Here is a 24,796-nt window from a genome sequence, read left to right as displayed (position 1 = left end):
TGAATCCCTGCTTGGCTTTTGACCCAGCATAAGAATCAGCTCATTTTAGTGAATGAATGTGCAGCACTTTGAGCAGCGGTTTTTCTCAAACTGCTTTATGAATAAAGTTGTGTTAAATTACAGATCCATCTCCAATTGAAGCTTTCTTCTTTGCTGTCCAGAGAAAAGGTTCTAACCTGTTATTAAGCATGTGGTTTCTGACTTAACTATAGATGAAACTGAAGAAAATCAGTAAATTTTTTGACTAAATTTTTAATAAGTTTTGGTTTTGTGTTTTTCGTGTTGTGTCTTACACACTTTTTCCATCTATATTTTCATTTGTTATTCTGTTTTCTGACATGTTTTTTAGGACTTTATGACATCATCATGTTTTTATCCTTTGTCATTTTTATTTCATCTTATGTTTTTACGCAGTTTTTTTTGTCTTTCAACATAATTTTTGTTAGTTTTGTTGTCTTACAAGGTTTTTGTCGTTTCTGCCTTTTTTTTTTTTTTTTTTTTTTTTTTTACATATTTTTCTCATTTTTTGTTTTTTTTTATGTTTTTGCCTTATTTTGTCTTTTACAGTATTTTTGTTGTTACTGTTTTCATCTGAATTGATCTTTTACATTCCTTGTTGCATTTTTGTCTTATGTTTCATGTGTTTGTTATGAGTTAATTTTTACTATTTTGTGTTTTTTCATCTTTTATCATTATTTTTAGAAGTTTCTGCCTTGTTTTGACCATTTGTTTTATGTTTTGAATTTCTCCTGTTTTTCTTATTTTTTTCAATCCCTCTTGCGTTTTCGTCCTGTGACGTCACCTCGTCGTTGTCTTATTTCGTTTTTCCCATGATTCCCTCGTCCTGCTGTGTGTGATACACCTATCCTCCAGGTAGAAGCGAGCTTGGGTTGGTTTTTTTCTCACCGGGTTCCGGTGTCCATATTATTTATACTTATTGATCACTGATCGGGATGTTCGGGGCACGTGCGGCGGAGTCCGGCTCCTCGTGGATCCGGTCCGGGTCTTCAGGTCTGATGACAGAGACCGCTTCACCAGAGCGGCCCTCCAACAGATCCCTCCGCGGGGTCAGATACACTTTTTACACAACATAAACAAATTAACCCACCGCGACGCGGATGCGCGAACACCCGTATCTGGTCCCTGTCTCCGTCAGTGAACCCCGTCCCGGTCCCGGTGCCGTGGCTCGGACCAAAGCCCCCGTTCGTGTCCTCGGCGGTGCGGGACTGAGTGTTTTCGTGGCCCTACTTCTCCTGCTGTCGCTGACAGGCAGGCGGTGCTCCGGTCGCTCCCAAACATGGCCTCCATGACGGAACGACCGCTTCAACTTTAATTTTTCGCCAATTTTCAGAGCAAAAACCGTGTTTTTTCCTTCCACGGTCAGCGGGAATGTTTGGAGGGAGACCCGTATCATGTCAGACTTATGAAGCAGATGTTATCTGTTGGAGAAGTTCCCTGTTGGATTTAAACACATCGGTTTAAGTTGGCTGGAAAGCTGGAGAGGAAAAAGAGAATTGCATCAAATCAGTAAGAGGCTTTTTCTGCTTCTCCAGACACTTGTGCAGCTGTGCTCCTCAGCTTTGCGCCAGTTTGTAGTGTTAACTTGCCGCCGGTCGGTCGCCTTTTACCGGGGGACTGAGCATAATAAGCGCGCTGTTTGTAGTCCGCGCTAATAGCTAGCATGCTAGTGCTAGCGCTGCTGCTAACAGAGAAGTGATCAGTCAACTGGGCGGTGCGTGAAGCTAACGGCTAATGCTCAGCTAACACCAAATAAACCGACGTTCAGAACGCAAAGCGGGCATTTAACGCACCGGAGTGACACCTGCCGCATCCTGAAACACACGGTGTGGGTTTTAAACCGCAAACTGTACGTCAGTTCATGTTTATCCCAGGCATTAATTAATTAGAACTCTTGACAGATGCGTTAATTATCTCCTTTAACCACACACAACATGTTTAATGACCCTTATCCGACAACAAACCAATAAACGCAACTGTTATTGAGCCTTTACCCATCTGTAAATAACTATTTTTAATGTAATCTATCTCTTTATTTGGTTTAATCTGTTAGATGTTAAAATAATGACCGTGATCATTCAAAGGTGATGTGTTCAGGAACTTAGCCCCCAGAATAGTCACATTGCTGTCAGATCTGACTCTTGAGATTCATTTAGACTTAAATTGCTCGTAATTTTGATGCATATGATTACATTTTATGAACAAATATCACTAAGTGGCAAAATATGTTGCTTGTAATTTCAAGGTGATGTATTCAGGACCCTTAAAGCCATTTATATTCACTTTACTCTCAGATGTGATCAAGGAAAAACACCTTGAAAGCAATTTTAGCAATACAAGGTATAAAGACTTAGTATCTATCTGTTAGTTTTGCTGGATATTTAACTAACAGTTTATTTTCCTCACCAATCAATGTTCTTACTACATTATGGATGGTTGAACAACATTTTATTTAAATATTATCATTGAAGTTCAGTTTTTTAATGTCAGTTTACTGTCAGAGTTTCAGAATCGGTTAGTTGTCTGTTAAATTTTAGCACATCATGATTATTGTGTGTTGCTGTTCAAGTACAATAAACCTTTAGTGACAGACAGTGGAGGCTGAAGTGGGGAGTACAGTTCATCTTTGTGTCCATTTTTGTGCTACATTTGAAGAACCTGTGTCAAGGTGTTTCTGTAGATGTGGACACACTAGAAATGTGTAGTCTGGATTTCCACCATCATTAGACATGAACTGGGCCTTGAGCTGCAGCCTTGTGTTCTTCTAGAATGAAACAGAATGACATGGAGTTTAGGATCTAGTTCAGGGTGTTCAAGGTTCTGTATGACTGAGGGTTCGTTCACACCTACCTCATCTGAACTTTCAGATGTTCTAATTAGATTTCATCCAAATGGTCTGGTGTCAAATCTCCCCTGGACCATGATGAGGACCAACCAACCAGGTCAATGTTCTTGATCAGACTGAGGCTATGTTTACATGTAGCCGGGTATCTAGCAAAACGTTGATTTGTCTCTGCGTTTGTGCCTATCGTTTACACAACAATGATGACACACCCACCAAAAATTATGGTTTCTAAAAACTCCGGCCAAAATGGAGATTTCCGCAAACCTCAGTTTTTGCATTTGCATGTAAACAGAGAGAAACGGACGTCACAGTTTTCGACAAATACTTTTGTGTTATAAATGCGACCAACACGAAGCAAGGTTATAATGGTTTTGGATTTTTAGCTTACCGGCCGATAGGCTGTAAGCTATTGTTGTCATGTGGCCTCCGGCGTCGTCGTCGTCTGTCATCCGTTACAAAAATTTCACTCGTCCTCTCCGAAACTACAATTCTGATTGACTTCAAACTTGGTATACAGCTTCTTTATGATGATGTCAACAAAAGTTAGTGAAATTATTTGGATCCCGATCTGATTCTGGATTTGGTGCAACTTTGAAAAATTTCCCCATTATAAAAGATAGGAAGTGCCAGTAAGCTACAGGGCCATTGGTCCTATTTTTATTAGTTTTCATTTTTTTCTAAATGCTTAGTTGTAGTTCAGTTGTAGTTCAGTTGTAGTTCAGTGGTCCCTTTTCTCTTCTTCTCTGTGGTCGTATTCAAATAAATCCCAGACAGGACTCTGCTGCTTTCTCCCAACTTCAGTCTGCATGTTTCCAGGTAGAGTGGGGACCAGAAGACGACTGGAAACCACAAGTGAACACAAGTACTGGACCAAAAAGTGTCGTACGGTGACAGCAGTTAAAATTGCTAGAGCAAAATAAGTCCCTTTCGTAACAGTCCGATATTTACAAAGAGGGAAGGGAATTTTATCCATAATTTTTATCCATTTTAGTTTTGTAAACACACAATACAGTTTCAGTTATGTTTTTTTCTTTTAATTATAATTTGTATTTATTTCAGTTAACAAAAATGTTTTTACAATTCTAGTTTTCGTCATTTCGTTAGTTTTCGTTAACGATAATAATCTTGACACGAAGGTCCAGCGCCTATGTGCATATGTCGGTGTATTTGCTCTGGCACGACTCCCAGTTGATGTTGTCCTGTAGCCTGGTTGGTTTATAGTCTAACTCTGTATTTAACAAAAGCCCGACTTCTTTGTCTGCCCGGACAAACGATCCTGGCGCCATGATTGTAGCATGCAAAAGGTTAATGGAAGCAACGTTTTGTTGTGATTCTTTTCAGGATTCTGATTTGGTGAATGGTACTTGATCGCCTCACCACACTGCCATCTACAGGCTTGGCATGCTTTTGATGGTGTAGATATACAAGGCAGTGGAAACAAAGAATTTTCTGAAAATGGTTACGTGTGCACAAGGCTTTGTTTCTTTTTTTTTTTTGTTTTGTTTTTTACGGAGAAGGGAAAATACCCGTTTTCCAAAATACCCAGCTACATGTAAATGTAACCTGAACCGTGGTCCATTGGGACTGATTGCAGGATTTTAGACAAGGCTGTTATCACCAGAAAGAAAAGAAAATGCGATGGAAAACATTAAAAGGAGGGCAATTAACAACATGTTGACGTCAGATATGGCTGTGTAGACGACAACGAAAATGATAGATTTGCCTGATCTAAAAATAGAAAGAGAAACTGACCTGATGAAGTGAAGACAATGGAACAAGACTGTGAACTTTATTCAGTTCAGCTGTTGTATAGAGTCTATCCCTGAACATCAACCACGGTTAATGTCAACAGAAGTGTTACATTTGAAAAGCATTTTCAGAAAAAGCAAAGGAAAAATAGTTGAGATGCTCCAGGAAATGGACTAAACATTGACGTTATTAGACGTCCTTTCACTGGTGGAAGGGGCTGATATTTATCTGTTGTTATGTTAATGTTATGTTTTTGTTAATTTGTATGAATTATTCTGTTCATTTAGACAGTGTGATGAGGAAAAGACTATTATGTTAATGTTCAGAGTTGGTTCATCATATCTCAGTTCGACTGAGCATTTTATATAACAGCTAAAATTTCCTTCGGGGGTCAAATGAGTGTCCATTTGTGTCCAAAACAGTTGTCCTACAGTCATAGAAGTGTGTGTAAATAATGCTCATCCATTTGTGCACAGACTACTGATATTCTCTGACAGTGGAAGCTCTATTTTCATAAATATTGGATTTGGAATAGCACGTGGATGTGAAAACTTTTGCTGGTGGACGGACGTGACATTACCCATGATGCTCTGGTCAGTCCCAGTACTTTATTAGGAATAAACTTATAGACTTCCTATTGCTAATTGTGCTCTTCTTCATAAATGTTGGTATTGTGGATCTAAAACAATCCCAGCTGACACAAAAACACTAAATGTGTCAGTGGACGGATGTGACATGGTTGTTGTGGATCCCATCATACTGATGCTCTGCAGCCATGTCAGCGTTTACACTAATGATCCCTGTGCAAAAACTAGGAGCACTATTATTTATTGGATAGTTTAGCATCAGACTAAAGAGGAAAGAACAATCTAGAATTGTTCTTTGTGTCTAAAAATGCTTCTTATTGTAAAAGTGTTGATGTAAACAGTGCTGTGTGCCATTCTTCATGTATGTATTGGTGGAACAGAAGCAGGATGGATCAGCACCATACTCCAGATTGAACCTGTACAAATAAAACATGTGATATGGAGGAGAGAATCTGGGAAGAAAAACTGGGGAATCCAAAAGAAGAGAAGATTTGTTTTTCAGCTCAGTTCAGTTCAAATAGAACTTGTCCATTTGTGACATGAAAATATAGCATTAATTGTGCTGAAATGGTTCATTTTGGAGCTGAAAACATAGTTCATATGAGCATCAACATGTTGAACAGAAGTGAAATCCTGTCCATTTGAACAACTGTCATTTACCAACACAAAGTTCCTTTGGATTCACTGAGACTGATTTAATATGAACACAGACACAAAGAAGAGCTGTGAGCACATTTGAGCTGATAATGATAATACAGCCTGATCTGAAGATGGATGAGCTGATTGATGTAAAAACCTAGTTTCAGTTTTAGTCTCTGATCTAAACCTGGTCTGGTCACAGAAGGTGGTTTAAAGTCTGTTTTTGCAGAGTGGAGACATTTCACTGCTGTTTGTTGTCATTTAATGCAATTTCTGTTGGTTTCCTGTGTTAATTAACTTCATGTTGAAGTCTATTCATTGAACACAGTTATTTACATTTACCTTTTGTCCAGACTTTTATGCTTTTTGAGGATATTTCAATGGTTATTTTTTTTTTATTTTTCCCATCTCCACCTGGGTTTTTTCATGGATATGATAAGGGATAGGAAATATAAGAACGTTAAACCTTTGAAAATCTGTCCTATGGTTTCTAGCTGGTTCTAAGTGGTTTCTTTCCAGTGTTTTTTCTGTCGGTACTTCAGTGGTTTTAGGTGATAGTGAGAAGGTCTAAATTTATGGAAGTCCCGTTGGTGTCTGGAGTCGGGATAGACCAATATGGATTTTTTTTTAGGGCCGATCCCAATTCCGATTTTTTATTAATTTTTTCATCAGCCTTAGCCAATGACTGACATGGGCTGCCAATTTTCTTGAGCCGATATTTGGAGCCGATATTTTGCTTTTGCTCCTCCAATTTACATCATAAAAATGACACAATGATAACAAATGTCACAAGTCTCAATCTTAAAAAAAAAAACAAAAAAAACAAAAAAACATTTATTGAACTAAACCCATATTTAATAAATAATAAAAAGAGGTAGAAAGTAGTGCTGCACAATTTTGGCCAGAAATAAAATCCAAACTTTTTTCCTCTGAAAACTTGATTTTCAATTTTTGGGTAAAACTATAGAAGACAGCAGAAGTTGGCGTGTTGTTTTCATGAGCAGCCTTCAATGCAAGGCACTGCTCACTACCTCAAATCTGTGATGGGATCATGGAATCCCCAAAAATTCCGTTACGCACCCACAGAAGCGATACCAATGTAAGTTAGTGACAGGCATTGGTTGTATGTCCCAAGGTTATTATCGTTAATGAAAACTAATGAAATGACGAAAACTAGAATTGAAAAAACATTTTCGTTAACTGAAACAAATAAAAACTATAATTGAAAGAAAAAAAAAACATAAACTGAAACTGTATTGTGTGCTTATAAAACTAATTAAAACATAAAAATTATGGATCAAATTCCCTTGGTTTTGGTCTTTGTCAATGTCAGATTGATGTTAAATGGATTTCTTTGTCTCTCTCAGTTTTCTGTGCTGTCTCCATACGACACTTTTTGCTCCGTCACTTGTGTTCACTTGTGGTTTCCAGTCGTCTTCTGGTCCCCACTCTACCTGGAAACATGGAGACTAAAGCAGCAGAGTCCTGTCTGGGATTGATTTGAATAGGAGCACAGAGAAGAAGAGAAAAGAGACCACTGAACTACAACTAAACTAAAACTAAACTAAAACTAAGCATTGAGGAAAAAAAAAGAAAAGAAGTAAAAAGTATCAAACGTGCTCTAAAAACAAATTAAAACAAACTGAATTAGAGAAAAAAAAGTCAAAACTAAATAAAACTAAACTAGAATGAAAAATCTAAAACTATTAGAACCTTGGTGCGTCTGTGTGTGGACCATGCAGGATGAGTGATCCCCATGTGGTTCTATTTAAATTGGGGGATCCGTGCATGGAGCAGACCGACCCAGGACACACTGGAGGGGGTTAAGCCGCTGGACTGGCCTGAGGACGCCTCAGGATTCCCCCAGAGCTGGTGGATGTGTGTGGGCAGAGGGCTGTCTGGGCTCCTCTGCTGAGGCTGCAGCCCCCGCGACCCCAATTGGAAGAAGATGGTAGGGTACGGATCCGGGCGTGGACAATGTAAGATAAGTGATCCAAGTGGGGATCCGTGCGTGGACCACGGGTTACATTGGTATCGTTACTGGGGATGTAACGATTTCTGGTATAACGATAAACGGCAGTAAAATTGCAGATGGTTAGTATTGGCGTTTAAATTCTAATTCTCATGATAACACTTTTAGGGGAAACAAAGATCTGCTTTTATGTCAAATATTTGAGTATAGTTTGAATTTATTACAATTTTAATTTTCTATACCTAATATTTGGAAGCAATATTCATTGTTAAAGTCTTTGAAAAGGTTCGTTAAACATCTGTGTGTTATTTATGCAATAAATTATATACATTTTTCAAATCGGATTTTATATTCTTTTTTGTGTTTTCTGGCCTTTTATGTTTTTATAGTAGGTTAAAGTGGATAAATAATAGGCAGATGAGGTAAATGAAGTTGTGCTGAAAAAACAGATCCAAACATGGGTATAGTAAACATTTGTTTCTATAGTATATAAAGGCCAAATCAAAAGGACTGAAAAACAGACAAAATAGGCTCAGACCACTAAGGGTTAATATTGGAATGTTTCTGACACAGAAGGGACATTGGGACTATTATTTTATGTTTTGTTTTTTTTTTTTTTGTTTCTTTCTTTCTTTCTTTTCAAAATACAACTTGGTTAAATTATTTCAGTGTGTGTATCAGTACTTTTTGAACATTTTGAGCCCAGTCTCAATAATACCACAGTAATAATGATAACCATGATCATTTTGGTCACAATAACCGTGATCTGAAGTTTTCATATGGTTCCATCCCTACTGCGGGCCCGTCACAGATTTAAGGTCCGTGGTCATTACATGGACGTCTGTGAAAGACCATTCTTACAGTTAAAAAGAGGAGCCTACTGTAGCCTGGAGGCCCAGAGATGAGTTCCCTTTTTGAAAAATCGCCCTAATTTAAAAAGTCTGATTTCAATTTAAAATCAATTAATTGCGCAGCCCTAGTAGATAGGTGAGGTAGAACAAGTAATGTTGTATACAGTAGCATTTTACAGCTTAATCTATGTTGAACTTTATCAAACATACATTCAAATAAAAACAGAGAGTTCAGTGCTCTTAATTCTTAATTTCCTTGAAAATAAATATTTAAGCATAGATAAAATAAGTACAATAATGCACACAGTAGCATCAAGCAAGCAGCATAATACAGTGCACACTGTACTATACTTAATTTTTAAAGTAACCAACTATTTCCCACTGAGTCATTTAATGCTTAGGCCTAAGTTTTAGTCACTCAACTTACATAACCTCTTGTAGTACTAATAGCTTTCCTAAGGTAAGGAACGTGTAAACGGCAATACAAAACAAAAAACAGCTTAAAAAGAATTGTACACAATATGGGCATTCCCCCATAGGGGTGTAAGAAAATATCGGTTCTGCAATATATCGCGATATTTCTTTTCACAATATTGTATCGATATTATTAGGTGTTTATTCAAATGCAGACATGGCATAGGTTCATTTTTTGTTTTTCTTTTTTCTTTATATTTTTTTGGGGAATCCTGTGAACTCTTATTTCTATATTCACATGGGTATTTTCCTCGGTTTGTAAACTAAAAAAAATAGTACTGTGATGTTGCAGGTCACGCACTTAGTTAGGGGGCCAAGCCCGCGGGGACTGGGGGACGCGTATGCCAGCATACGCGTTCCACAGTTCCAGCGGTGCTGTGGAACCCTATTGTTTTTGTACGGATTTTTATTATTATTCATCATCATCATCAATATTATTAGGGACCGAGCCGAAAGGTAAGGCCCTCTCACACAGTGAGAGGCCTTGCCTGCAAGCAAGGCCCTATTGTTTTTCGTTCGTTTTTATATTATTAGGGACCGAGCCGAAAGGTAAGGCCCTCTCACACAGTGAGAGGCCTTGCCTGCAAGCAAGGCCCTATTGTTTTTCGTTCGTTTTTATATTATTATTATTATTATTATTATTTTTCCGTGACGCTTTAAACTGGAATTTGCCCCCCTAAACATGCTCAAAAACTCACCAAATTTGGCACACATGTCAGGCCTGGCGAAAAATTTGATAAAATGTAAAAATTAACCCCATAGGTGCCAAAATGGCCTCTCTAGTGCCACCTATGTGAAAAAAATGGGAAAAGCCCTAGTGGCCACTAGGAATGTCGTACAGACATGAAACCAGTGCCAAAATTCTTGTTGGATGAAGCACTACAAATCATCCACTGACACTTATGACCTAACTCCAACAGGAAGTTCGCAATATGCCTTTCAAAATAAAATTTCTAAAACTAACTCCGATGACACCGTTTGTCATATTGACTTCTAAATAGCATCAAAAGATAGAGTGAAACCTCCTCAAAAAAGTGATCTCTCACTTTTTCCGGAACTGTCTTAGTTTTTTTTTTTACAAGCCCGCAAAGTTGTGATGTTTGGAACTCATTTTTCACTTTGCAGTTTTTCCTGACATGTGACATATCTACACGTTCATGGGACTCAGCACAATGCTCACATGCAAAAATTTTTGAGATAGGATGTACGGTTGTTGATTTATAACAATTCTTTTATTTTCATACTTTTTCCACTTTAGACTGCCATTTGACCCCCTTAACATGCTCCAAAACTCACCAAATTTGCCATGTATGTCATGGCTGGTGAACACTTTCATACAATATCAAAATTAACCCCTTGGGTGCCAAAATGGACTCTTTAGCGCCACCTATGTACTAAAAAACACACAAAATCTGCCCTAGCAGCCAGTAGGAATGTCACAGAAACATGAAACAAATGCCAAAATGTTGGTCTGATTGAGCCGACAAATCATACACTGACACTCATGAGCTAACTCCAACAGGAAGTTGGCAATCTGCCTTTGAAAGTTACTCTACGTTTCTGCAATTACTGCTTATTCATTTCAGAGTTTTGACATAAAAGTTATACCTCATTGAATTCCCACGAGTCTGCAGAATCCAAAAGTGAAAGAATTTTTCAGATATGACCTACGGTTCTGGAATGATCACAATTTTTTGAAGAGTATGTGTAGTTTCACTTTTCACAATGACAAAATCCCTATTTAAAGCACACTACTGCCATCTGGTGGCTGTCTGACAATATACCAGTGGTTAGAGCAGTGTTCTGTTATACAGGAGTCCTGGGTTCAAACCCCAGACAGAGAAATAGCTGTTTTTTTTGGTTTGTTTGTTTTTTTTTTGGTTTTGTTTTGTTTTTCTTCCCTTCATCACATTTTAAAACATGTTGTTACTGCATAATATTGTGGATATTGGACATTTTGCACACATTACAAAGTACACACAGTACATTTTTTTCAAAATAAAACCCTTATTAAAAATAATACATACTGTCTATTACATAACTTCTTTTCATTTTTAGGACCAAATGCTCAACTGTTTGTACAATGTTTCTTCATTCAAAAGTACTCTTTCTCACAGACACACATGCTCACACAATAGGGTTTTTCCAAAATAAAAGCCTTAAATGTGGTAAATCATCACTTTTATACTCACTTATTCATACAACTTCAATTCATTTTTCAAACTGATTCTTTCTCTCACATACAAAACAAATGCACATACACACAGTAGGGTTTCCAAAATAAAAGTCTCATTTTAAAGGTGATGGTGGTTTGAGCAGAGGGTCACTGGTGTTCTGTACAGATGTAAGGAGGACAGACACTAAAGGGTGGGAACTGGTATGGGGACGGAGAGGTGTGAGTGGAGCTGAGGTGTGGACGGTCACAGGAGGCGGATCGCGGGGGAGGCGGAACGCCCGGTGCGAGGTCCCGCCCAATGCTGCTTGCAGCTTTAATTCTTTTTATTTTTCCGCCGATAAAACTGTTACTGCAGCCTAAACCGTACATGGTACGGTGTTGCAATTTGGAGGGTTGGTCCAGACCCCTGCAGGGACCTCAGACGCAAAAATGCGCATATATTCACCAGTAGGGGGCGCTATAATCAAAAATAATGCATTTTGGTCTATAACTCCCACACCGTATGTCGCACATTCAAAAACCTTATATCCTCGGATTCCCTGAATAGTACTGAATCACATGAGCTAGGGCACGCCCATTTCCGCCATGACTTTTCCCCCTGCAAAATCGCGAAAACTGAAAAACCTACTTTTTCGAACTCCGACTTGGGATTTTATCTGATCTGCGTGAATTTTGGCACATACACTCTTCTCATGGACCTGATCCAAAGTTATCACAAGAATTTTATTTGGTTGAAAAATGCGCAAATAATTATCGAACAAATTTCTGTGGCTAGCGAAAAAAAAGCTAACTCTTACATATCTCGGTCCAAGTAAAAGCTATCAACACCAGGTCTTACATCCTTTGTTCTCATGTGACTCTGAGGGTATAAGCCGAATTTGGTGAATGTTGGCCACTAGGGGGCGCTGCAAATATAAAAAATTTATATCTCCTAAACGGCTTGACCGATTTCTACAAAATTTGGTGGGCATGATGGAGGGCCCATCCTGAGGCCATATCTTGAAGGTGGGTGTGGCTGAACAATGTGGGCGTGGTTTATTACAACTTAAACAACAAACATTTCCTACAGCTGAACTGTTCTGCTGAGGGCTGTGAAATTTCTATGGACCCTATAGAATAGGACACAGATCTACCAGAGCAAAAACTGTGGATGTGCTCCACTAGGTGGCGCTATAACAGACAAATACGCATTTTTGCCTCTAACTTCCACAGTTTAAATGACACATTCATAAACTTTACATTTTTGTATTCCTTGGATAGAGATGAGTCTTTTGACATAGGCCACGCCCACTTCCACTGCATATTTTTCTTTCTAAGTTGCTATATATCGAAAACATACTTTTTCAAACTCCTACTAGGGTTTAAGCCCCATTGGCTTCAAACTTTGCACATGCAATCTCCAGAGGCTTCTGATCTAAAGTTATCACAATCAGCTTGCTGCTGTAAAAAATGTGTTAGTTATGAATGAACAAATTTTTTTGGTAGCGAAAAAACACATATTGTTGCATATCTTTCTCAAAATAAATGCTATCAACATCAAACGTTAGATCCTTGTTTTAGAGGTCAACCAGAGGCTCTGTACCAAATTTGGTACAAATCGGAAAATAGGGAGTGCTATAAACAGAGAAATATCAAGTCACAAAAAAGTTAGTCCGATTCACACGAAATTTGGTGGGTATGATGGGGGTTCACTCCTGAGACCAGCTGTAAAGTTTGGAAATGATTGATCAACGTGGGTGTAATTTATTACAACAAGTCCCAGTCCCACACATTCCTCCTTTTGCATTCCTAATGCATTGGTCCCATTCCAGTGAATGCAGGGAATCCGGCTCCAACTGTTCCTGCAGCCTAAAGCGTACATGGTAGAGCGCTGACATTTGGAGGGTTGGTCCAGACCCCTGCACGGAACTGAGACGCAAACAATTATATATGTCCACCAGCAGGGGGCCATAGAACCAAAGACAATGCATTTTGGTCTATAACTCCCACACTGTATGTCACACATTAAAAAACCTCATATCCTCAGATTTCCTGAATAGGGTTGAATCACATGGATGTGGTCAGGCAGATTTAGGGGACGACTTTTTAACCGGCAAAATTGCAAAAACTAGAAAACCTACTTTTTCAAACTCCTACTTGGGATTTGGTCCAATCTCCTTGAATCTTAGCATGTATGCTCTTCTCATAGACATGATACAAAGTTATCAATAGAATTTTATTTGGTCAAAAAATTTGAAAATTATTGATGAATAAATTTCTGCAGCTAGCTAAAAAAATGTTAACTATTACATATCTCGGACAAATTAAATGCTATCAACACTAAATACAAGATACTTGTTTGACATCTCAATGTGAGGGTATGAGCCGAATTTGACAAATATGTGAAATTTTTATCTCTGAAACGCCTTTACAGATTTCTATGAAATTTGGTGAGTATGATGTGGGGTCACTCCTGAGACCTGCTGTACAGTTTAGTGATGATTGGTCAACGTGAGTGTAATCTATTCCAACTAATCCCAGTCCCACACATTCCTCCTTCCACTCTACTGGTGCATTTGTCCCATTCCAGTGAATACAGCGGCTCAGACGGTGGAATACTAACTCCAACTGTAAACCCTTATGAACGGGGCCTAGCCTCCACCAGCTCAGCCCCAGACCCACGTCCTTCAGGGCCGACTTCCGTGGGCTCTGTGGGGCCTGGGGTCCGAGTGTGCAGGGAGGCTTGGCCCCCGTTCATAACTGCTCGCAGTTCTAGTTTTTTTTGAAATCGATAAGACTGTTTTGTTAGATAATGGTCATTTCAGTCATCCTAAAAGTACTTTTTACTGTCTGAAAGAGGCAGATGTTTGTTCTTTTGTTGGGAATGAACAAAAAAAAAATGTAATTATGTTGGATGATTCAGGGACTGTGCACTAATTAATTTCATTAAATTTAATGTTCAAAGTGTATTCATCCAAATGCTGCATTTTAAGTTTTTAGAGGGAAGTTTTGTGATATAATATTAGATCCTATTCTGATCAGTACAAATTTGTTTAGTATTTGTACATATTGCTTATGTAATTACATTTTCCAAGAAAGTCATTTAAAAAAAAACAAAAAAGAGACAAAATAACCAAAAAAAAATATCGCCTTCTTAGCAGTATTGTGATAAATCACGATATATCGTATCGTGATCCTAGTATTGTGGTTTGTATCGTATCGCCAGATTCTTGCTGATACACAGCCCTATTCCCCCACTTCCAATACTCTTTACCCCACACACCCTTCACTGAAAGTTCTTCATACTCCCAGTTTAGGAGCTGCAGGTTATAATGGAGGAAATAGATGCTCTGTATTTTCTCCCGTCAGCCTGTACCTCTTTTTCTCATATATCTGGCTGACCTCACTGAATACCCTCTCAATCCAAACAGAGGAGGGGGTGAGGCTTAGAGGAATCAGTAAAGCATCTCAAGTTTCACTTTCACTTTGTATGGTCGTATGGTCTGCGCATATTCGCTGAGGTACGTACAGCACGGAATCCGCCCCCGTCAGTGGCACGTGCTGGAATAAGTATATTGGCGAATGCACCCGTGCATTGGCCAATGCCAATAAAAGTAAAAAAAAAAAAATGCAAATATCAGCTGGGCGATGTATCAGTCAATCAATAGTCTGGAGGTTTTTCTGCTTCATGTAGAGGTTCTGTAAGTGTTCTGGAGGTGCTGAGGTCTTGTGGATTGTTCTTGTTCTGTGTAATGACCATGTTATTGATCCTTATGAGTATTTGGAGTGGGAAACCCTGTCTTTAGTGTAGGCTGCCATGGCAACAGGGCTGTTGTCTACATAACAAACATTGTCATGGCAGTGTCTCCTTCCCCAGACTAGAGATGGTCAGGAGTTTGTAATGTTTGAGTAGTTGTTAAATCCTAACTTCTGCCTCTATTTTCTACTTTCCTGTTGTTTTACTGTATTCGGGATGTTTCTGGGCATCGACTTCTTGGCAGTGAGTTTGTACCTCCAGCCAATCACAGCATCGTACAGCATGGGGGAGGAGCAATGTAAAATCCAAGAATGGACGTTTCGTTTTCTTTCGCCACAGTCACTCATCGCTGCTGTTACTGGTAGGAGGCAGTGTCTGAGATGTTTAGTTCCTAACACAGTTGAGGCATGTGATGTCCTTTACCTTTTAATAACAGCAGCAGTAAAATGAACATCTTATGTTTTTGTTTTCCAGTCGTTGACATCTGTAATATGGTTTGTTTTAAGGATTTACAGTGTTTCGTTGTTTGTTTGTGTTTTTCTGTGTTGCTGTATACTTCTGTGGTGATAACGGTCCAAAGTCCTGTGAAAGTGTAACATCCCTCCTATGATAAAAGTATGTATAACTAGGGCTGTGTATCGGCAAGAATCTGACGATACGATACAAGTGACAATACTAGGATCACGCTACAATATACAGACCTGATGAAAATCTTAAGACCAGTTGAAAAATAGCTAGAATTTACCTTTTGCACATTTGGATCTTAATGAGGTTTTAAGTAGAGCTACAATATACAAAAGCAAGAAGGGGGAGTGAGACAAAAAGCACTTTGAAAAAGTAATTTATTGAAAACAACAAGTAAACTGAAATAGGCTGTTTATCAGCTGATCAAAAGTTTAAGACCGCAGGCTATAAAAGCCAAAATCTGCTCAAAATTCTCATTTTCTGTCGGGCATTCACACGGTCATGCCCTCCTGATGGCTAAAGCTCAGAAGCTTTCTCTTCTTGAACGTGGTCGGATCGTCCAGCTGCATAAGCGAGGCCTCTGGCAGCGTGCCATTGCTGCTGAGGTTGGACGCAGTAAGACAGTCATTCTACATTTTTGGACAGATCCTGAGCATTATGGAACAAAAAAGTCAAGTGGTAGACCCAAAAAAATGACACCTGCGCTGAGCCGGAGGATCCGACTGACTGTCCGTCAGGACACAGGGCGGTCCTCCACCCAAATGAAGGCCCTTACTGGTGCCGACTGCAGCGCAATAACCATCAGACGGCATCTGCGGGAAAAGGGTTTCAAAAACAAAAAAACAATTCAAAGACCTCGTCTCCTCCAACGGCACAAAACTGCCCGTTCAGACTTTGCCAGGAGCATCAAACATGGGACAGTGAAAGGTGGAAAAAAGTTTTATTCTCTGATGAGAAAAAATTTAACCTTGACGGTCCAGATGGCTTCCAACGTTACTGGCATGACAAGGAGATCCCACCTGAGATGTTTTCTACCCGGCACAGTGGAGGGGGGGTCCATCATGATCTAGGGTGCTTTTTCATTCAGTGGAACACTGGAGCTTCAGGTGGTGCAGGGTGGTCAAACGGCGGCTGGTTACGTGCAGATGTTGCAGCGGGCGTCCCTCATGACTGAGGGCCCTGGTCTGTGTGGGAACAGCTGGGTTTAAAAACAGGACAACGCTGCAGCTCACAATGCTCGCTTGACCAAGGACTTCTTCAGGGAGAATAACATCACTCTTTTGGACCATCCCGCATGTTCCCATGATTTAAATCCCATAGAGAACATTTGGGGATGGATGGCAGGGGAAGTTTATAAAAATGGCCATCAGTTCCACACAGTTGATGCCCTTCGTGAAGCCATCTTCACCACTTGGAGCAATGTTCCCACCAGCCTCCTGGAAACACTCGCATCAAGCATGGCCAAACGAATTTATGAAGTGATTAACAAGAGCGGTGGAGCTACTCATTACTGAGTCCTACTGAGAAAATTTTTACCTCCGCCAAGGAGGTTATGTTTTTGCCAGGGTTTGTTTGTTTGTCTGTTTGTTTGTTTGTCTGTCCGTTAGTGTGCAACATAACTCAAAAAGTTATGGACAGATTTGGATGAAATTTTCAGGGTTTGTTGGAAATGGGATAAGGAAGAAATGATTAAATTTTGGTGGTGATCGGGGGTGGGGGGGCCCACGGGGGGGGCCACTGATCAGCCTTGGTGGAGGTCTGTGTTCTCCGAGTGCTTCTAGTTTGTTCTGGTTTGGAGAGTTTTTTGTAATTTTTTGAGCGATGGTCTTAAACTTTTGATCAGCTGATAAACAGCCCATTTCACTTTACTTGTTGTTTTCAATAAATGACTTTTTCAGAGTGCTTTTTGTCTCACTCCCCCATCTTGCTTTTGTATATTGTAGCTCTACTTAAAACCTCATTAAGATCCAAATGTGCAAAAGGTAAATTCTAGCTATTTTTCAACTGGTCTTAAGATTTTGATCAGGTCTGTATCATGACATATCATGATAATGTTAAAAAGGGATTTTTATTTTTTTTAAAATGATTATTTCCTTGAAAAATTGAATTACAGCAGAAATCTGCACAAATACTAAACACATTTGTATTTGATCCCAACAGGATCTAATGTTATATCACAAAATGTTCAAACTGTGTTCAAACTGAAATTCTGTTTCAGACATTACAGTTTAAGATCCTGCTCAAATGTTTAGAGCTGCAACCGATTAATCGATCAGGTGGTTGAAACCAATGCAAAAATTCTTGATTTGATTAATCGACTCAAATTGATTGAAGGGAAATATTCTATGTCAATTTTCCTGAATTGAAGCTTCTTTGTGCGTCACAATAAGCGTCTGTGTGAAACACAACAGTGGAACCAATGTTTAACAGCAGAGAAATGAAGGAAACAAAGGTTTGATTCAGGAGAATTGTGTTTGAATAATTTTTTTGGATCACTTTGAGTTGATTAATCAGTTGCAGCTCTACAAATGTAGAGCGGGCGGCCGTGGCTCAGGTGGTAGAGCGGGGTCGTCCAATAACCGAAGGGTTGGCGGTTCGAGTCCTGCTCTATCAGAGTCAGTCTGTTGTGTCTTTGGGCAAGACACTTCACCCTCCTTGCCTCCAGTGCCACTCACACTGGTGTATGAATACGTATGAATGTTTGGTGGTGGTGGGAGGGGCCGTAGGTGCAAATTGGCAGCCACGCTTCTGTCAGTCTGCCCCAGGGCAGCTGTGGATACAGATGTAGTTTACCACCACTGTGAGGGAGAATGTGAGAGCCAATGAATAATGGATCAATAATGTAAAGCGCTTTGGGTGTCTAGGAAAGCGCTGTATAAAATCCAATCTATTATTATTATTATTATTATTATTATTATTACATTATATTAGTTCAGAACTAACATCAGAACAGTATTTTTCAATCCCAACAAAGAAACAAACATTATTGAATAAAAGAGTGTGTAATAATAAAATATAAATAAAACAAAAACAGAAATTAACCTCCACAATATCTGCATTTGAATAAATACCTAAAACTATATATTCAGTACTTTTTAATATCGATACAGTATTGTGAAATTAAATATCGCGATATACTGCAGAACCGATATTTTCCTACAGCCCTACGTATAACCAGGATCAGATAGTGATGACCCTTAAATATATGAAGAATTAGATGTATACAGTAGTATTTTAATAAAGATAAGGACTTTCCCCTGATTTTTTTTTAGTGTCAGTCAGTGTTCATGTTTATGATGATAACAGTTAAATCATGATTTCTTTCCAGTTCAGAGGCTGATTAGCTCCTGAGTGAAAGTTGAAGAAACCAGAAGAAACAGAATAAAAAGAACATGGAAGATGTGACAAGTAACGAGACAAACACACTTGTAGTCTAAGTTTATTCGTGAAGTCACCTGGTTTTCACATCTTCACATTAATTTGATCAGATGATTGGTTTATCAGTGGGTGATTGACAATGTTAACATATCAATAACTGATCAGATGTGTTTCTCATGATGAATTAATTGTAAATCTGTAGTCTGAATACATCAGTCTGTTAGTAGAGGTCGAAGGTCACGGCTGTTTTTTTTCAGTGTATTTGGCTCCTGATTGGCTAACAGAGAGGGGGGGTTGAGCTTTTGTCATAATGATTGACAGGCTGTCACTGCTGAGCATTGATTTTATATTTTTATTAATTGAAACTGAAACTAATCATTAATCATTTATGTTTGGATTAAACTCAGATGTTACTTTGGGACTTTCACTTGTCAAACATCCACCATATCAGATCAGGTAATTCTCTTCCAGACCAGTTGACGTTTCTATCCAGTCCAGGAGTTGATCAGTTACAGTCTGGTGTGTGATTGACACATGTGCTCATGATGAGATGTAACATTTGACCCGAAGGTTCAGATTGAGCGTCCACATTTCTGTTTTCCTGTATGTTGGTATCCAGTCGGATGTCTCGTGTGGTCACTTTTTATAAACATATTGTTTTAGTAGAGCTGTGAATGTTCATCAGGCTGAGGTGATGGAGCCGATGCCGACTTCTGAGTCCAGGCTCTGAAATGTCTTCAGAGTATGAAACTCACCTGCTCCTTCAGTTAAAGTTTGGCCTGTTACCACTGCAGCCCACCTCTGAACTCCTGAAACACCATGCCAGGTTCAGCATGTTTCTAGATCAGGGCTCTCAAATTCATTTCCTTTCAGAGGCCACATTCAGCCCAATTTGATCTCCAGTGGGCCAGACCAGTAAAATAATAGCACAATAACCTATAAATAATGACATCTCCAAATTTTTTTCTCTGTTTTAGTGCAAAACAACCCCATGTAATTATGAAAATACTTACTTTTATAAACTATCCAAACAAAAAAGATGTGAATAACCTGAAAAAACTGAAATTTCTTAAGAAAAAGAAGTGCAATTTCAACAATATTTTACCTCAGCTTATGATTTATACATGTGCGTTATGGATCGGATCTACAAAGACATTAAACACTGAGGAACAGGCAGAAAACAGTTCAAATTGTGCTTAATTTTCTTTAGACATTTCAGGTTCATATTTGTTCAGGTTATTCACATTTTATTGTTACAGGATAGTTTGTAAATGTACATATTTTCATAATTTAGTATTATTTTTTGCACTAAAACAAAGGAAAAACAAAGTTGTAGTTTTTTATAGGCATAATGTAAAAAAAAAAAAAATTCACATCAAACCGTGAAGAAAATATGGAGTCGTTTGTTTTTGTGGGTTATTTTACTTGAGATCAGATTGGTCTGTATGTGGAAAATGAGTTCCACAGCCTTGACTGTAGAATTTTTGCACTTTGCAAATTCATCCCGCAGGCCAGAGTGGAACCTTTGATGGGCTGCATTTGGCCCCCAGGCTGCATGTTTGAGACCCCTGTTCTAGATGCTTCCATGGAGCGCTGTATTTCACCATTGGTTTTTTTGTTGTCACTGGGTTGACTTTTTGGAGCCAGACGGGACTATATTTGGAGAAAAGAGGTGGAGCTGCTGAAGTGTCAAGTGTCTTGAGAAAAAAATGAAAACATGTTTTTATTGAATAAACAGAAGACGTCTGACTCAGCATGATAAAACTAATGACACTGGAATGAATCCTGGGAATATATACACGGATAGTAATGCGTTGACCCGTGGAAAACCATGGGTCATATTACTACCGATATCTAGGGACTGAAGTTAGTAAATGCATCGTTCCTGTTTTCCTGTTTTTAACTTTATTTGCCATCATGCAGCGTGGCACTGCGCTTCCGTCCGCCGTCACGGACTGAAGCTAGTAAATGCATCACTCCTGTTTTTAACTTCATTTCCTGTCATGCACCGTTGTGCTGCACTTGTGGTCAACCATCATGGGCAACGCAACATGATTGAAAGGCTGTTGTTTTCCAAAATTACTAATATCACCCAATATATTGATATTCTGAGATATTTAATGTGATGGGACTGTTACTCAACTTTAAGTACAAAATTGACCAGTCAAAAACGTTTCAGTTTCTCAGAACTGTGCAGACACACACACAGATGCTCACAGACCTTCCAGTATTATGATATAGTATGATTAGAGTTCAGTTCAGTGTGAGTCCCCTTTGACACAGCACTTCTGTTATGGGAATATTTCACCTTTATTCCGGAACAACGCCTGTGTAAACGAAGTGGCGGGATCATTTGGGTCCACCTTTATTGTGGCTTTGTAACACCTCTGGAGGTAGTGACAGAACTGATAAAGGTGGAATCATGATTCCGGAGCACTGTGTAAAAGGAACACCTCTCATTCCACAACCAAGCTGTGACATTTTGATGATGGTGATCGCCAAAGCAGGAGGGACAGTGGGCGCATATGGAGGCACTGGCATGATTCTGTGGCTGCCACGGCAACATATCATTTTTAGCCGTGGCACATAGCCGTGGCGGCACGAAGCTGGCTGCAGCAGACACGCAGCTGGCCACGGCGGGCATGAAGCTGGCTGCCGCGACATGGGTCAGCTTCGTGTCCATGCCAGCGCCTCCATATGCGTCTGCTGTCTCTCCTGCGCTGCAGGGATTTAAAATGAGTGGTGTGTCCCCGCCCCTTTGATTCTGGAGCGCAGGTCCACTGTGTTAAAGTCCAGTCTGTCTCACCTCTGTTATGCCTTTGGCTTGGTGGTGTAAATCTGTCAATGGTGGAAGAAAGGCAGGATCTCTGTGTAAAAGTGACTTATGGGAGCATCATCTAGTGGCCATCAGCAGTATTACACTTTAATGTGGTAAAGAACTGGTGTCACTTTGGGGACAAGGTCCTGAACCCTGGGTGTGAGGAGAACCAAAATAATTTAGATGTCCAAAGGTCACTGTGACCTGATGGTTATCTGTTCTTCTAGTTCACTATCAGCCATAACTGGCGGTAAATGAGGGTCTGATGAGGAGGCACAGTGGATGCATCTGATGGGTTGATGTCATAACATGGGCATTACCATTTGACCTCACACTGAAGAGTTGTTCTTCCCAGGTTTTCACTGACTCTGACCCTTTCTTTGTTTTTACCCAGAATGCCATCTGAGGCTCAGTCCCAGGAGCCTCGGGACAGAGGACCGCCCCCTCCCGTTACTCGGGCTGGACGCAGCGCTCAGCTTGCCAAAGCCGCTGCCACAAGCCCCACCCCAGAGAGGCGGTCTCGTGGACGACCTCGGAGAGATGGAGGCGCTCCGCCTCCTCCACCACCTCCTCCTCCTCCAAAACCAAGGAAGAAGTAAGTCACAGTCTGATGTAAATGTCCATCAGCGGCCATTTAACATCCACATAAATAGATCCATCAGTATGTCCATGTCCTGTCCACTCTCATAAACTTCCATCTGTCCTTCAGACACAAACAGCATTTTTTACCCCTTGGCCAACTCTGGTTAGAGGGGTATTGTAATTATTTTGTCGTCTATCTGTCTGTCTGTCCATTCAATGACACGGTCGCATTATCCGTAGAATGCATGGAGATATATGCACCAAAGTTATACTGTGGATGCATCTTGGCATGGAGCAGAAGAATATTGAAAGGTCAATTTGACCTACTGTTTCAAGGTCAAGTGTTGACATGTCTTTTCAACAATATAATCTCTATATTTGGCTAAGTTGTAGTAACTGTGCGCAGTACTTTATGTTTTCTTTATGTTGTAAAACTCCTGTTTGTGCACACATATGTAGTGATTAGAAAACGGTATCAGATCCTTTTGTCTGATGAACATGTACCTGTATATGTACCTGTGTCAATCACATCTGTGTGATTGGTAGGTATAATGTATAGATTATACGTCTGTAGCACTACTGTACCACTACAGGTAAAAGTTGCCCAAATCCAAATTTTTTGCCTATGTCAGTCATATCTGATTGTTTTTTTATGACGGTCTGAAAAGCAGAAATCTGTTGCTGATGTTTTCAGTGCTGTAGTCTCAACAGTCATGTTGCATTTCATCAGATTTTACGTCATTGAAATGTGACAGATGTCACAGTTCAGTACAGCTGGAGGAGGCGGGACCAGATCCATATTTACTTCCATAAACACAATGTGATACGACGTCACTTCAGGACTGTAAACAGTTAATCACATTTACATTATGCGAATAATCACACAAAAAAAAAACTTATTTAAGCTAAAACTCTGAATGGAGCATTAAGAGCTCCACTGTGAATGTAGCTTAGGTCAGTGTTTGACTTGCAGTCAATCACATGCGTAGACTCATGGACCAGCAGTGTTGTCAGATCTGTTGAATATAAAGAAAACATCAACACAAACCAACACAGGGACGTTTCTAAGTGAAACTTCATGACAGACTGAAGTGTCTGCTGAGTCAAGTCTTATCTGAAGGTCCACAGGTTAAAGTCCAGCATAGACGGGTTTGGAGACATGGAGTCCATTTTATCTTCTTCTGTGTACAGAAGTTTTTGGTTTTTTTTTTTTTTTTTTTTTTTTAGAAAGAATGTTGGACAATTTTTTTTTTTCTCTAAAGCAGAGGTGGAATATGTCTGTAGTAATGGGGATGCGACGTAAATAACTCATCTGACCTCTAATGTATTAGAGACAGCTTTAATGTGAAACCTAATCCAGAATCAAGGAAGAATTATATCTATGCCTATATACCCTCGGACGGGGTGTGTGTGTGTGTGTGTGTATATATATATATATATATATATATTTATTTTAGGGCTGTCAAACGATTACAATTTTTAATCAAATTATAGATCACAGGCTTACTGTGGATTAATTTCAATTAATCATGATTAAATATCATTCATTTTTAATCTATATTATTTGTGTTTCAATATGCATGAGCAAACAGACTCATTAAAGAAGGAATATGCACTTAACATGTTTGTTGCTCTGGGCAACACATTAGCTGAGGTGCTAGCCGAATTCCCGGCTAACGTAGATAACGCACCTGCCTTTGCAGTAGTTACAGACATCACTGGAGTTTAATGGTAACCGTGGTGGTGTGTCCGGCTGACGAGAACCAGCCTCATCCTCCCACATTCTACCTGTTGGGTGGAACTGGCTGTCTTCCTCAAGCTCTGCGCCACCACCAACTCAAAGTGACGGCCTCTGTGTGTCAGCACATGTTCATCTGTGAGTGCAGCCGCCTCAGTTACAGTTTTCACTTTGTGATGCTCAATATAAATGACAAAATAAGCATTCTATGCCTGTGCGATTTCTCCCCTGTCCTGAACCGACTCTCCACAGAACAAAACAGCTGTCTAATGACCAGGTGACCAGGTAAAATGCTGAATACCTCATTGTAGCATATGGTCTAAATTGTGTATTTGTTTTGCCATGGGACTTAATTTAACATGTTTTTTTTTTAGACCATTTTGAGAGTGCACCTTCACTCTCATTCTGTAGCTCAGGAGAGCTATGAACAACTATCCAAATTTCTCACAACTGGAAAATTTGTCAATATTTTAATTGGGAATGTATATGATCCTAAGTAACCTTATAACAGGGCTAAACATGCTAAATAGTGGACTACTCCTTTAAGTTCAAAATATTACAGAAGAGGTCATTCCTAATCCTACTAACATGACAGTTTTTGAAATACAAATATATAAGATATACTACATGTTACCTAGAGTGTTTTTTTTTTTTTTTTTTTTTTCATCTTTCTCTTTTCCTGGCAAGATATTCTGCTCTTGCTGCAGGGTCTGCAGTGACCCGCTGCCTATATGAGCCACCTTCTTTTTGCTTGTTAATGGTGCCATC

At 39.5% G+C, this 24,796-nt stretch overlaps 1 protein-coding gene across 3 annotated transcripts in view; it reads left to right on the top strand.

Moving 5' to 3' along the window:
* The first annotated feature begins 1,273 nt into the window (after positions 1 to 1,273).
* The window catches only part of LOC115411479 (histone-lysine N-methyltransferase 2C-like), a 172,205-nt gene continuing 148,682 nt past the window's right edge, over positions 1,274 to 24,796 (top strand). For all 3 annotated transcript variants that reach the window (XM_030123628.1, XM_030123625.1, XM_030123627.1), the window contains exons 1-2: positions 1,274 to 1,527; positions 22,103 to 22,303. In XM_030123628.1, coding sequence (XP_029979488.1) covers positions 22,104 to 22,303 — 200 coding nt within the window. In that variant the 5' untranslated portion in view covers positions 1,274 to 1,527; position 22,103. The remainder of the gene's footprint in view (positions 1,528 to 22,102; positions 22,304 to 24,796) is intronic.

This window comes from Sphaeramia orbicularis, chromosome 20 (assembly GCF_902148855.1).
Source record: "Sphaeramia orbicularis chromosome 20, fSphaOr1.1, whole genome shotgun sequence".
NCBI classification, from domain to species: Eukaryota; Metazoa; Chordata; class Actinopteri; order Kurtiformes; family Apogonidae; genus Sphaeramia; species Sphaeramia orbicularis.
This window is presented reverse-complemented; position numbering and strand designations above follow the sequence as displayed.